At 48.3% G+C, this 15066-nt stretch overlaps 1 protein-coding gene across 5 annotated transcripts in view; it reads left to right on the plus strand.

The window, feature by feature from the left end:
* The window catches only part of LOC136710026 (FERM domain-containing protein 5), a 107997-nt gene that overhangs the window by 67849 nt on the left and 25082 nt on the right, over positions 1–15066 (plus strand). For all 5 annotated transcript variants that reach the window (XM_066685637.1, XM_066685640.1, XM_066685639.1 and 2 more), the window contains exons 4-6: positions 113–191; positions 9684–9781; positions 13282–13405. In XM_066685637.1, the coding sequence (XP_066541734.1) occupies positions 113–191; positions 9684–9781; positions 13282–13405 (301 nt within the window). The remainder of the gene's footprint in view (positions 1–112; positions 192–9683; positions 9782–13281; positions 13406–15066) is intronic.

A 15066-nucleotide genomic window follows, 5' to 3' on the forward strand; every position in this document is an offset into this window, starting at 1 on the left:
AGCACATTTCAGGATTTAATTAATATTTATAAAACAATGTACATGTCATTCAGTAAGAACACGAGCAGTAACACTGACTACTCACAATACACTGCTTTGTTTTGCCTTGTAGCTCAGCCTCCGTTCACCATGTGTCTGAGAGTCAAATTCTACCCCCCAGACCCTGCTGCTCTTAAGGAGGAAATCACCAGGTAAGAACTTCAGAAACTTACCTCTTCCCACACACTAGCCCTCCTCCAGTCACACGATGATCCCACGCTGAGAGGGTGAAGACTATCACAGTCTTCCTCTGAGACGTGTGAAACCAGCCATTGCTTCTTTTTGAACTGCTGCTTGTGAGAGCAGTGACGGACCTGGACGGACAAACACTAAAGAGCAGTGCTTTACCTGCGACCAGTGATTGAGAGAAGTGCCTCATTCTCCTTCAGAAGAGTTCCACAATCAGAGATTACCCCCCTCTCCTCATTCTGCAGAGTTCTGTTCACACTCACAGTTCCACCTTAAATGCTGCAGTACTGTTAGGCTCCAGAATGTAATTGCTTCACTATTTAAGGTGGAACTGTAAATTTACAGCTAACTCCTGAGCCATCAGCTACCCCTCGTGCTGTTTTCTGCTCGTTCTGAAATAAAGGCCCCGAGGGGAAATGGTGTAGGGCTAACAAATGGGGTTCACCCACAGTCTCTTCCAGCTCTTTTCTTTTTCCTTGTATCATTTACCAACTGCTCCTTGACAACGGTGAAGCATTTTCTCAGTGTGTATCTGGGGTTTATACAGGCACTGCTCCAGTTGAACTTGGCCTGAGCCATTACCCCGGAGCATTCTGGGAGTTAGAGTCTCTAGTGTAGACAGCTGTAAATAAGAGCGGCTGCTGCCCCTCGCTGGTAGCATGTGGCACTGACCGACACCTCAGTGTTAATGAGGTATAATCAGTGGATGTGTACGTTGCCTGAGTGCCGTGTGGTAGCTGTTAATGAGCAGGAAGTGTAGAGATAATAATGTGGTGACCCATAACCCAGGGGAAACCAGACCACAGAGGCCAGTATCACGGTACAGAGTGATGTGGAGTATTGTCCAGCTCTGGTGCTCATAGTGGTGCTGTTTAAAGACGTTCTCAGCCTCAAAATCCTCCTCCTAAGCTGCAGTAGCTCTGGCAACAATGAATTAAATATGGTCCTCCTTTTTTACATTCTGTACGAATGCCAGCCCAAATCCCCCGGCTGGGTTCGGTCGGGCGTTGAGCTCCGCTCATCTCTCTCTCTCTGTCTCTCTCTCACTCTCTCTCTCTCCCCCCCACCTCTCTCTCTCTACCTCTGTCTTTACCTCTCTCTCTCTCTCTCCCTCCCTCTGTCTGTCTCTCTCTCCCTCTGTCTGTCTCTCTCTCTCTCTCTCTCTCTCTCTCTGTCTCTCTCTCACTCCCTCTCTCCCCCCCCACCTCTCTCTCTCTACCTCTGTCTTTACCTCTCTCTCTCTCTCTCCCTCCCTCTGTCTGTCTCTCACTCCCTCTGTCTGTCTCTCTCTCTCTCTCTCTCTCTCTCTCTCTCTACCTCTGTCCCTCTCTCCCTCTCTCTACAATTCTCTCTCTCTCTCTCACTCTCTCTCTCCCCCACCTCTCTCTCTCTACCTCTGTCTTTACCTCTCTCTCTCTCTCTCCCTCCCTCTGTCTGTCTCTCTCTCTCTCTCTCTCTCTCTCTCTCTCTCTCTCTCTCTCTCTCTCTCCCTACCTCTGTCTCTCTCTCCCTCTCTCTACAATTCTCTCTCTCTTTCTCTCTCTCTCTCTCTCTCTCTCTCTCTCTCTCTCTCTGTCTCTCTCTCTCTCTCTCTCTCTCTCTCTCTCTCTCTCTGTGTGTGTGTGTGTTTCCATCTGTATCCATCTTTCAGTGAGCGATCAGACCGATTCCAGACTGGTTTAATGAGTCACAGAGGAGCTCCTGTTGTTGGGAACAGTTACAGAAATGTGGCTTTGTTCTACGTCTCTTGCTTTTCCACTACACCGCCACCGTTGCTGTGGTTTTCCAAAGCCCAGTGTTCCCCTTAGAGACAGGGTTAGAGATGACACCAGATATATTTCAGGGAGGAGCTGTGGGAGTGGGAAACCAACCAGGGACCAATCAGAGAGTAGAGACCAGTGGAGTCCAGTGGAACCCAGTAGAGACCAGTGGAGTACAGTAGAGACCAGTGGAGTACAGTAGAGACCAGTGGAGTACAGTAGAGTCCAGTGGAGTCCAGCAGAGACCAGTAGAGTCCAGCAGAGACCAGTAGAGTCCAGCAGAGTCCAGTAGAGACATGTATAGTCCGGTAGAGACCAGTTGAGACCAGTGGAGTCCAGTTGAGACCAGTGGAGTACAGTAGAGTCCAGTGGAGTCCAGCAGAGACCAGTAGAGTCCAGTAGAGGCATGTATAGTCCAGCAGAGACCAGTAGAGTCCAGTAGAGACATGTATAGTCCAGTAGAGACCAGTATATTACAGTATAGTCTAGTGCAGTACAGTAGAGTTCAATAGAGTCTGGTACAGTAGAGTCCAGTGGAGTACAGTAAGGTACAGTAGAGACCAGTGGAGTCCAGTAGAGTCTGGTAGGGTCCGGTAGAGTACAGTAGAGTACAGTAGAGTCCAGTGGAGACCAGTGGAGACTAGTAGAGTCCAGTGGAGACCATTAGAGATCAGTGGAGACCAGTGGAGTACAGCAGAGACCAGTGGAGTTCAGCAGAGACCAGTAGAGTCCAGTAGAGACATGTATAGTCCAGTAGAGAACAGTAGAGTCTGGTAGGGTCCAGTAGATTACAGTATAGTCTAGTGCAGTACAGTAGAGTCCAATAGAGTCTGGTACAGTAGAGTCCAGTGGAGTACAGTAAGGTACAGTAGAGACCAGTGGAGTCCAGTAGAGTCTGGTAGGGTCCAGTAGAGTACAGTAGAGTCCAGTGGAGACCAGTAGAGTCCAGTGGAGACCAGTATAAACCAGCAGAATCCAGTACTGACCAGTGGAGTACATTAGAGTCCAGTAGAGACCATTGGAGTCCAGCAGAGTCCAGTAGAGACCAGCGGGATACAATAGAGTACAGTGGAGTGGAGTTCAGTAAAGACCAGTATAGTCTGGTAGGGTCCAGTAGAGTACAGTAGAGTCTAGTGCAGTACATTAGAGACCAATAGATTTCAGTAAAGACCAGTGGAGTTTGGTAGGGTCCAGTAGAAACCAGTGGAGTCCAGTAGAGTCTGGTAGGGTCCAGTAGAGTCCAGTGGAGTACAGTAGAGTCTGGTAGGGTCCAGTAGAGTACAGTAGAGTCCAGTGGAGACCAGTAGAGTCCAGTAGAGACCATTGGAGGGAGTCCAGCAGAGTCCAGTAGAGACCAGCGGGATACAATAGAGTACAGTGGAGACCAGTGGAGTTCAGTAGAGACCAGTATACTCTGGTAGGGTCCAGTAGAGTACAGTAGAGTCCAGTGGAGACCAGTAGAGTCCAGTAGAGACCAGTGGAGTCCAGCAGAGTCCAGTAGAGACCAGCTGGATACAATAGAGTACAGTGGAGACCAGTGGAGTTCAGTAGAGACCAGTAGAGTCCAGTAGAGACCAGCTGGATACAATAGAGTACACTTGAGACCAGTGGAGTTCAGTAGAGACCAGTAGAGTCCAGTAGAGACCAGTATAAACCAGCAGAATCCAGTACAGACCAGTGGAGTACATTAGAGTCCAGTAGAGACCATTGGAGTCCAGCAGAGTCCAGTAGAGACCAGCGGGATACAATAGAGTACAGTGGAGTGGAGTTCAGTAGAGACCAGTATAGTCTGGTAGGGTCCAGTAGAGTACAGTAGAGTCTAGTGCAGTACATTAGAGACCAATAGATTTCAGTAGAGACCAGTGGAGTTTGGTAGGGTCCAGTAGAAACCAGTAGAGTCCAGTGGAAGTCCAGTAGAGTCAGTAGAAAATGCTATTAGATGAAGCTGTGCTCAATGGTGCAGTGCAGGGTGGATTTAAACCCCTCTCTCATGGAGGCTTTGATTCTCAAAGTTTTGCATCACTTCCCCATGACTTTCCAATCAGTTCATAGAGAGTCTGAGGGAAAAGTACGAGCTCCTGTTTCTGCTGCTGGAGTCTTCAGAGAAATGTGTGACTCTAAAAGCCCAGTGTGAAGCAAGTGAGAGCAGATAGCATACTCTCTCTCTCTCTCTCTCTCTCTCTCTCTCTCTCTCTGTGTGCCACTGATGGACTGCATCTTTATAATTAAACAAAGTCTGGATCTTGGAGAAAGATGGGAAGATGGGATTGAAAGCATAATGCTGTTTGGTGTTGGATTTATTCAGAGGACGAAGAGACGGGGGAAAGCTTTCACACTGAAAGTTCTCCAGATTGAGCCCTGAAATAGAGGTCTGAAATGATGTAAATGACATCTCTCTCTCTCTCTCTCTCTCTCTCTCTCTCTCTCTCTCTCTCTCTCTCTCTCTCTCTCTCTCTGTTTGACTGCTGAATGGAGATGGAGGGTCAGTGACTCCTAACAGATTCCTCTAAATGATACATGATTAGCCCCCAGCCAGCAGCGTCCCGGCTCACTTTCCAGCAGCTCCCTCCTTCCTTCCTTCTCTCTCTCTCTCTCTCTCTCTCTCTCTCTCTCTCTCTCTCACACACACACACACACACACACACACACACACACACACTCATGGACTGTGCAATGAGGTCACCTAGAAAACACTCACATGGCTGAGGTCTGGAGAGAGAGAGAGAGAGAGAGAGAGAGAGAGAGAGAGAGAGAGAGAGAGAGAGTTAAACGAGTGCACAGTGCACTGTTGATCCTGATTGTAAGTGTGGACAGAGCTCAGAATGGAGTGGGTTTATAACGTAGAGGAATTAAAAAGAAAAGGAAGAGTAAAGGGGAAAAGCTGAGCAAAGGAGGAAAAAGTAAGAAAAAGAGGAAGAGAAAACTATAAACGATGAGAGGAGAGTAAAAGAAGGGAAGAGAACAGAGGAAAGAACTAAAAATAGAAAAGTAAAGGAATGAAGGGAAAATGAAAGGTGGGAAGAATAGACTGAAAACTCAAAGACTAATGAAGAGCAGACGAGTGTAGACTAAAGAAGAGCGGACGAGTGTAGCCTAAAGAAGAGCGGACGAGTGCAGACTAAAGAAGAGCGGACGAGTGCAGACTAAAGAAGAGCGGACGAGTGTAGACTAAAGAAGAGCGGACGAATGTAGAGTGCAGACTAAAGAAGAGCGGACGAGTGCAGACTAAAGAAGAGCAGACGAGTGTAGACTAAAGAAGAGCGGACGAGTGCAGACTAAAGAAGAGCGGACGAGTGCAGACTAAAGAAGAGCGGACGAGTGCAGACTAAAGAAGAGCAGACGAGTGTAGACTAAAGAAGAGCAGACGAGTGTAGACTAAAGAAGAGCGGACGAGTGTAGACTAAAGAAGAGCGGACAAGTGTAGACTAAAGAGCAGACGAGTGTAGACTAAAGAGCAGACGAGTGTAGACTAAAGAGCAGAGCGGACGAGTGCAGACTAAAGAAGAGCAGACGAGTGTAGACTAAAGAGCAGAGCGGACGAGTGCAGACTAAAGAAGAGCGGACAAGTGTAGACTAAAGAGCAGACGAGTGTAGACTAAAGAGCAGACGAGTGTAGACTAAAGAGCAGAGCGGACGAGTGCAGACTAAAGAAGAGCAGACGAGTGTAGACTAAAGAAGAGCGGACGAGTGTAGACTAAAGAAGAGCAGACGAGTGTAGACTAAAGAAGAGCGGACGAGTGTAGACTAAAGAAGAGCAGACGAGTGTAGACTAAAGAAGAGCGGACGAGTGTAGACTAAAGAAGAGCGGATGAGTGCAGACTAAAGAAGAGCGGACGAGTGCAGACTAAAGAAGAGCGGACGAGTGCAGACTAAAGAAGAGCAGACGAGTGTAGACTAAAGAAGAGCAGACGAGTGCAGACTAAAGAAGAGCGGACGAGTGCAGACTAAAGAAGAGCAGACGAGTGTAGACTAAAGAAGAGCGGACGAGTGTAGACTAAAGAAGAGCGGACAAGTGTAGACTAAAGAGCAGACGAGTGTAGACTAAAGAGCAGACGAGTGTAGACTAAAGAGCAGAGCGGACGAGTGCAGACTAAAGAAGAGCAGACGAGTGTAGACTAAAGAGCAGAGCGGACGAGTGCAGACTAAAGAAGAGCGGACAAGTGTAGACTAAAGAGCAGACGAGTGTAGAATAAAGAGCAGACGAGTGTAGACTAAAGAGCAGAGCGGACGAGTGCAGACTAAAGAAGAGCAGACGAGTGTAGACTAAAGAAGAGTGGACGAGTGTAGACTAAAGAAGAGCAGACGAGTGTAGACTAAAGAAGAGCGGACGAGTGTAGACTAAAGAAGAGCAGACGAGTGTAGACTAAAGAAGAGCGGACGAGTGTAGACTAAAGAAGAGCGGACGAGTGCAGACTAAAGAAGAGCAGACGAGTGTAGACTAAAGAAGAGCGGACGAGTGTAGACTAAAGAAGAGCGGACGAGTTTAGACTAAAGAAGAGCGGACGAGTGCAGACTGAAGAAGAGCGGACGAGTGCAGACTAAAGAAGAGCGGACGAGTGCAGACTAAAGAAGAGCGGACGAGTGCAGACTAAAGAAGAGCGGACGAGTGCAGACTAAAGAAGAGCGGACGAGTGCAGACTAAATAAGAGCGGACGAGTGTAGACTAAAGAAGAGCGGACGAGTGTAGACTAAAGAAGAGCGGACGAGTGTAGACTAAAGAAGAGCGGACGAGTGCAGACTAAATAAGAGCGGACGAGTGTAGACTAAAGAAGAGCGGACGAGTGTAGACTAAAGAAGAGCGGACGAGTTTAGACTAAAGAAGAGCGGACGAGTGCAGACTAAAGAAGAGCGGACGAGTGTAGACTAAAGAAGAGCGGACGAGTGTAGACTAAATAAGAGCGGACGAGTGTAGACTAAAGAAGAGCGGACGAGTGTAGACTAAAGAAGAGCGGACGAGTTTAGACTAAAGAAGAGCGGACGAGTGCAGACTGAAGAAGAGCGGACGAGTGCAGACTAAAGAAGAGCGGACGAGTGCAGACTAAATAAGAGCGGACGAGTGCAGACTAAATAAGAGCGGACGAGTGCAGACTAAATAAGAGCGGACGAGTGTAGACTAAAGAAGAGCGGACGAGTGTAGACTAAAGAAGAGCGGACGAGTGTAGACTAAAGAAGAGTGGACGAGTGCAGACTGAAGAAGAGCGGACGAGTGCAGACTAAAGAAGAGCGGACGAGTGCAGACTAAAGAAGAGCGGACGAGTGTAGACTAAAGAAGAGGGGAAAGAAACGAGGCAAAGTCCCCAGAAGCCTGAGAAAGTGCTGTACAACTTAAAACAAAGTAAAATCAGTGAAGGAACTGAGATACAGAAATAAATACATCAAACTACAACTGAAGTAATGTTCTAACGACTCAAAAGTGTCCGTATGTGTGAATGTGTGAGTGTGTGTCGCCTTGTGAAGGACTGGCGCCGCCTCCAGGATTTGTTTCCACCTTGCATCCAGGTGATGGATTTCGGGTAGGTTCTGGACCCACCGCGACACTAAACTGGATAAAGGTTACAGACAATGAATGAATTAATTAATTTCTCTCTGCCCGAATTTCTCTCTGTGCTCAGGACCCCCACAGAGCAGGTGTGATGTGGTGGTGGATCATTCTCAGCGCTGCAGTGACACTGACGTGGTGGTGGTGTGTTAGTGTGTGTTGTGCTGGTGTAGAGTGGATCAGACACAGCAGTGCTGCTGGAGTTTTTAAACCCTGTGTCCACTCTCTGTCCACTCTGTGAGACACTCCTCCCTCGTTGGTCCACCTTGTAGATGTAGAGTCAGAGACAGTAGCTCATCTGTCGCTGCACAGTGTGTGTCGCTCGTCCTCTAGTCCTTCATCAGTAACACAGGACGCCACCCACAGGACACAGGACTCACTGTCCCCCTGATCAGGATGAAGCACTTACAGAAGAAGAAGAATGAATGAATGAATGAATGAATGAATGAATGAATGAAAGAGTGAGTGTTTCAGTGTGCTGAGCATGTTGAGCTTCCTCTCACTGCTCCATTAAAGGAAGGCGACCCCATTAGATGAGTGTGTGTTTAACCCCCGCTGGCCGTCCTTGACCCGGAGGAGGGCGGAGCGCAGGAGGAAGGACGGGACGGAGGTATAAATATAAACGGATGTAGGCCACAGATCGACGGGGAGGGAGTGGGGGGGTGAAATGGTGGCGTTTATCTGCTGTCGCCCCGAGAGAGCTCCGCTCGTGTAATTGCTTTCAGTCCTCACACAGCCTCTTAAACGGACAACTTCAGGAACAGAATTAGTTCACGGAAATGGCCCAGTTTGGGAAGTTAAAGAGGAGCATGACACCACGCTCCCAACGGGAATATGCTGCTGCCGAGGTGCATCACCCATCGCCACGGAGTAGGACAGGAATGATTACTCCTCTCTCACTTCCTCTGAGTTCTCTTCTTCCTCTGGGTTATTTTCTTTCCCTCTCTCACTTCCTCTGAGCTCCCTTCTTCCTCCTCTCTCACTTCCTCTGGGTTCTATTCTTTCCCTCTCCCACTTCCTCTGGGCTTCCTTCTTCCTCCTCTCTCTCTTCCTCTGGGTTCTCTTCTTCCTCCTCTCTCACTTCCTCTGGGTTCTCTTCTTCCTCCTCTCTCACTTCCTCTGGGTTCTCTTCTTCCTCCTCCCCCACTTCCTCTGAGCTCCCGTCTTCCTCCTCTCTCACTTCCTCTGGGTTCTCTCCTTTTTCTCTTCTCTCACTTCCTCTGAGTTCTCTTCTTCCTCCTCTCTCACATCCTCTGGGTTCTCTTCTTCCTCCTCTCTCACTTCCTCTGGGTTCTCTTCTTCCTCCTCCCCCACTTCCTCTGAGCTCCCTTCTTCCTCCTCTCTCACTTCCTCTGGGTTCCTCTAACCCTAGCTGTGGTGGAGGGAGTGTGGGTCAGAGCCTCTGCTCTGTTCTCTGGGTCCCAGGGGAGGAGGTGTGTCTCATTAAAGGAGTTTCTGTGAGGGGGTTAAACTCTGTGAGGGAGCGGGGTGTGATCAGAGCTGGTGGGGGTTACTCCTCAGGGTCAGGGCTGTGGGGCTGAGGACGTTCTCTCAAACACTAATCAGGATCTGAGCACTGCAGAGGCGTGACTGGACCTTCCTCTTTGGGGCTTTGGATGGTTTCGGTGGATGATAAAAATGTGTTGCTGTTCCTGTGTAGGGACTCTACATCAACTCTTTTGAAGGAGAATGAGGCCCTAAATGTAACTGAAGTCCAGCAGCTCCTCTGATATCACTGCAGACTGGTGCAGAGCTGCTACAGAGCGGCGCAAGTCGCCTGGGAATGAAGCGCTGCTCTGTTTTATTTGTGTTCTGATGAAGTATCAGGGTGTTGAAGGGTCGTCTCGTGTCGTAGGGGGAGATTTAACCACTGCGCCCTGTAACTCAGCTCCGAGGGGCGAGAGGACACTCAGAAACAAGGAGGGGGCGGGGAATCAGAAATGGGACTCAAAAATATTCCATAAACACACACTCCATCTCACCTGATGATGATGTATGTGAGTTGGTCATTAGGAGCCCTTAAAGGTGCAGTCAGGGATTTTCCCCCATGACCTGAGGGAGAAACACTGAGGAAAATGACTGACCGCATCTTTAATCGAGTCTGTGACTGAGACACAGATGGCATTTGCGATGCTCCTGTTTTCTGCTGTTTGCAGGTACCTCGTCTTCCTGCAGCTGAAGAGGGATCTGTATCATGGTCGGCTCCTCTGTAAGACGTCGGATGCAGCCGTCCTGGCCGCGTACATCTTACAGGGTAAGGGTCCTCAACACAAACCGTAAATAAGTTAACACTTTCCTCTGATTGGGCGTCTAATGCAGTTTATCCACTGGTCAGTGCGGTCCGACTCGGTCCGCTTTCAAATCCTTCTTCCACCGCCAGAGGATCTGCACCGTACCCAGCTGAAAACCAGCTGAACCCCAGATGAACCCCAGATGAACCTGCTCTGTTAAGGTGCCCAGTGGGCAGAGCAGGACAGCAGTAGGTCACTTTGTGCAGGTCTGAACATAACTGTGTATTCCACAGTACAACACACTAGAAATAAAGATCTCCTCGGGTATTTAATTCCCAGACCAAACAGCCTTGTACAAGCCATTCAAGGATAATACACAACAGCGGAGTGTCCATAACTGACAACTGGACTCCTAACAACCAGATAAGACCTGACAGACCTGTTAATGCAGATTTATACTCCTGCGACTCAGGCCTACACCGCTGTGAGCGTTTATTCTTCTGCGCTGGTGTCTGCGCCGCTCTGCAGTTACACCTCCACACCACTAAATATCAAACTCCTTCCTCTACACTGTGTAATAAACAATGTAGTGGTGTAGGAGATTTATGAATCTTTGAAGTGCACTCTGTAGGGAGGAGGGCGCTGTTTGGGACGGAGCAGAGTTTACACGAGGTGCCTGGAAAGTAACTAATACAAAACTTGTGTGTGCTCGCTTCACGTTCGATTTTTTCCTGGAAACCTACGTATTTTTCCTTTGTTCTACATTTTGATTGGTCCCTGACGTCCACCCGGTGTCTGAGGAGGTCTCTGTCTGTGAATGTGCTGCTGTCTGTGTCTCTGTGTGGAGGAGGAGAGGAGCTCATGTTCCTGTACTTCTTTAGTTCAACTTCAACAATGTCCCTCCCACTACTGACCAATCACAGGCTGCGGTCTGCGTCTACGGCACGCGGAGTTAAAGTTCAGGAGAGGGGCGCGTCAGGCCGCGCTGTAGATTTGATGCAGAAGTATAAATTGGGCTTTAGATAAACAGAACTTACTCTCTGTGAACTCAAATGTGGTCACCACTAGGGGGCGCTGATGTATTGTAAGCTGGGCCCAAAGTAGTAGTTACTCTAATAAGTATCAGATTTAATATTGCTGCTCAATCTTCTGAAAAATACCACTGTCTACTCTCAACAGCATCTAGGGCTTCCACTCTCAGAGCGCAGGGACAGCGAGGTCAGATTATTCACCTGTAAACAGGGGGAGTACGGGGCTTGTGTCTGTCGTCTCTTACACACTACAACAGCACAGGAGTGAAATAAGACAATGACTGATGCTTGTGTGTGATCTGTGTGTGAATAACTCACTCAAATTCAGACAAAAGAGCAGAGAGACGCATTAGAGTCTGATGCTAACAGTTTTACATTAGATCCTATGGTGAAAATGCTAATGTGGCTAACAGAGTAACTTTCTGTTTCTCCTGATTCTGTGTCACACACTTACTGAGGCCTTATTCTTGTTTGTGTTTAGTTCAGCATCAGTGTCGTAGGTAAAGGGCAGCTCTTATAGGAGGTGTGTGAAGCCTCTCCAGCTTCCAGCACCTCCTGATCGCTGATGAAATGTTAGAGTCTAAGGCCGGAGCAGCCGTGCTGCGGGGGAAAGCCAGCTGTCTGCTCTGTGATCAGAAGCCTGATAAACTGCGGTGTGTTGTAGGATGAATCCTTCGGGGCTCGTGTGGCAGTGCAGCGGAGGCCAGGGAGAGGCCGGATGTTTGAGGTGGAAGTTGCCTGCGGAGATTTTTGAGCTTCACTAGGTTGAAGAGCGAGAGGGAGGCAGCTGAAAGCGCGAGGCTCAGGGTTAGACAGGATCTTCTGACAGGCCGAGATCCTGTGCCATGTTTAAAGGGCCTCTTTGAATTAAAGATGGGCTCCTTCGTCACCTCAGTGCAGGAGACGAGGCAGTGCACTGCACACAGTGAGCTCTCAGCAAGAGGAAACGGTATAATCTAGTGTTTACATCTCACATTTCTCAATCTGACACTGGTAAGAACATTATTCAAATTCAGTTTATTATTCAGTTTATTATTGTTCTGTTTCTCAGTGAGCTGTGATTGTGTTAAAGCTGGAGAATGGGAGTATGGCTTTACTGCTATAACACACTGTCCTTCTTCTGCTGCAAAAAATAATCACTCACTCAGAGCTGCCTGGTGGGATTCAGCTCAGTTGCAGGACATGGGTTCAGTCATGGGATACAGGGCTTAGTGATGGGATACAGGGCTCAGTCGTGGGATACGGGGCTCAGTCGTGGGATACGGGGCTCAGTGGTGGGATATGGGGCTCAGTCGTGGGATACGGGGCTCAGTGGTTGGATATGGGGCTCAGTCGTGGGATACGGGGCTCAGTGGTTGGATATGGGGCTCAGTCGTGGGATACGGGGCTCAGCCGTGGGATACGGGGCTCAGCCGTGGGATACAGGGCTCAGCCGTGGGATACAGGGCTCAGTTGTGAGATACAGGGCTCAGTCGTGGGATACGGGGCTCAGTTGTGAGATACGGGGCTCAGTGGTGGGATATGGGGCTCAGTCGTGGGATACGGGGCTCAGTGGTTGGATATGGGGCTCAGTCGTGGGATACGGGGCTCAGTCGTGGGATACGGGGCTCAGTGGTGGGATATGGGGCTCAGTCGTGGGATATGGGGCTCAGTCGTGGGATACGGGGCTCAGTGGTTGGATATGGGGCTCAGTCGTGGGATATGGGGCTCAGTGGTGGGATGTGGGGCTTGCAGCTGTTATGAATACAATTAAATATACTTTTATACTTAATACTTAAATATCACTTTTATTGGTGACTTTGCTGAGGAACGTCAGATAAATCCTTTCAGAGAAATGACGTGTATCATAACCCACGTTGCACAGTGTTCCTCCCTACTTTTCACGTAATTACCTTTGTCCCCCACAGAGGTCGCCAACCCTCAAACACACAGTGCTTACAAACTTACTGCAGCTTTAAGAGATTTTGTTTCAGTTAAAGTGTCTTACTCCACTGACGGAGCGTTTGACTGTGATCTGTCAGTGGAAACAGCCCCATTCTTCAGATCCAGCCTCTTACAGCACGCCCATAAATAGCTAAAGCATGTTGAATAATCCTAGAATACTCCTGTGATCATCTCAGAACAAGAACCATTAGATACATGGACTAGTTTTGAATGTTTTCACTAGTTCTGCAGCACACAGCCGGCCCCAAAGAAGCCAAGGCTTCCTTTAAACCACAGTGATGTGTAAAGAGCTCCAGGACTCTGTGAAGCCTGTTCCCTGGATGACAGGTGCTCTACATGTAGTCCACATGTGGAAAACACTCATCCCCCATGCTGCTGGGTTCCATTAGGATGACGGATGTGTGCAGCGAAGCGCGAGTCTAAACTCTTCCCCTAAGAGCAGTAAGATTGCCGGATTAAAGATTCATGGCGGATGGAACTGGGTGATGTTTTGATGTGTAATGTTCTGACTGCCTTCTCAACCTCCTCTTTGTGGCTGATTTCCGCAGCTGAGATCGGAGACTACGACCCGGGGAAGCATCCGGAAGGCTACAGCTCCAAGTTCCAGTTCTTCCCCAAGCACTCGGAGAAACTGGAGAGGAGGATCGCAGAGATCCACAAGACGGAGCTGATGTAAGTACCTTCACTGTCACTGTGAAGAGTGGAGCCCCAGTCTTAGGGAAGCAGTCAGTCATTCAGAGTACGCCTCATTTTAAATCTGACACGTCCAGGCCACTAGTGGTGCTTTCCCACTGTAGGGTACCTGCTCGACTCCACTCTGATTGGTTTTTGCAGAGGGGTAAATCCCTCAGATCCAGCTCAGTCCTCGGCGCTTACGGGATTAGTACAGAGTCTCTGACCATGTCCAGGCCACTAGGGGTCAGTATAATGTGAAAAAGAAGTGCTTGGAGAAAAAGACTGGAGAAATGGAAGTTAAACACTGAAGAGAAGAGCTTCAAACACATTTCAGGAGGCAGCAGGACAGTTCACACACACGAGCCTAGTTTATTTTAAACTCACTTTTTGGTACCGAGTGAAATCTGTTTTTATTTGAGTCTCTTCACAAGACGTTATCACAGCCCTTTAATTTAACGTTATACAAGACTTTTAAAGACATGTATGAGGTTAGAGCACAGTCAAACACACACACACACACACACACACACACACACACACACACACAACCTTTTCCCCATGAAGCGCCAAGACCCAACCTCCAACTACACAAAATAAAGTGAGTGTGAATTAAAATGTAACACAAATATAATGTACATATCCATCACTGTAATTTAAACCATAACACAATAACAAAAAAGTAAAAACAAAAATACCACGGCCTGAGCATTCACCACGGAGAAGCACGGACTTCCGTATCCCAGAAATAGAGCTGCATCCTGAAAATTCGGCCTAAAACTGCAGGAAGCTCTCCGCGGCTCCAAACTCCTCTCCTTTGAGAATGATGGAATCTTCTTTGATCTTCAGCATCATCAAAGCTGCAGAGACTCTTCAGTGGCCTTCCTCAGATCTGTGCCTCTGGTTTTTGACGATGTTGTGGGCTCAATAAACACTGCCCTCTGTAGTTTAATCAGAGCACAGTTGATGAATCAGATTCAGTGTGAGCTCTAGCTCCACCCACCAGTGACTCATTTGCATAGGCCCTGAACCACTGGAAACCTCCTGAGCTTCCCCCGGCGCTGCTCAGAGAGGTCGTCTGTCTCTGTGTGATGATGGTTAGTTTATTTGTCTGACTTTAGTCTGCGACTGTGATACGTCACACAGTGTTATAATCTCAGGAGTGCGAAGCGATTGCAGACTCCAGATCCAGCTGCTGCAGTTGCTCCACAGGAGCTGCGGGAGACAAGGGGCAGCCTGATGAAGACAGAGCTTAATCCTCATTGGCTGAAAGCTTCGCTGAAACCTATCACATTTTAGTTCTAAAATGTAAATCTCTTAAAGACCCTGTGTGTACAGCAATAACGTCACAATCTCTCATGGAGTGAGTTTATTTGCTTTATTATATTAAATATGATGTAGCTGATGTCATGAAATGCTGTGAGATCTGCCAGAGCTCATGTGGGCTGCAGGTGGCGCTGTCCGTGTTGAAAGCTGTTTTCTGGCAGGATCCTGTTCTTAAAGTTATGGCTGTTATAGATATATTCTGAAAACCCTGGATTAGCTCCATACAGTCTTTGTCAGAACTGAGAGTGATTGATTGGTTTAGTTATTGATTGATATCCAATAGGAACCTTGACTGTGACCTTATAGATCAGACCATGGTGTGTCAGCACAGTGAA

The sequence above is a fragment of the Hoplias malabaricus genome, chromosome 11, assembly GCF_029633855.1.
Source record: "Hoplias malabaricus isolate fHopMal1 chromosome 11, fHopMal1.hap1, whole genome shotgun sequence".
NCBI lineage: Eukaryota > Metazoa > Chordata > Actinopteri > Characiformes > Erythrinidae > Hoplias > Hoplias malabaricus.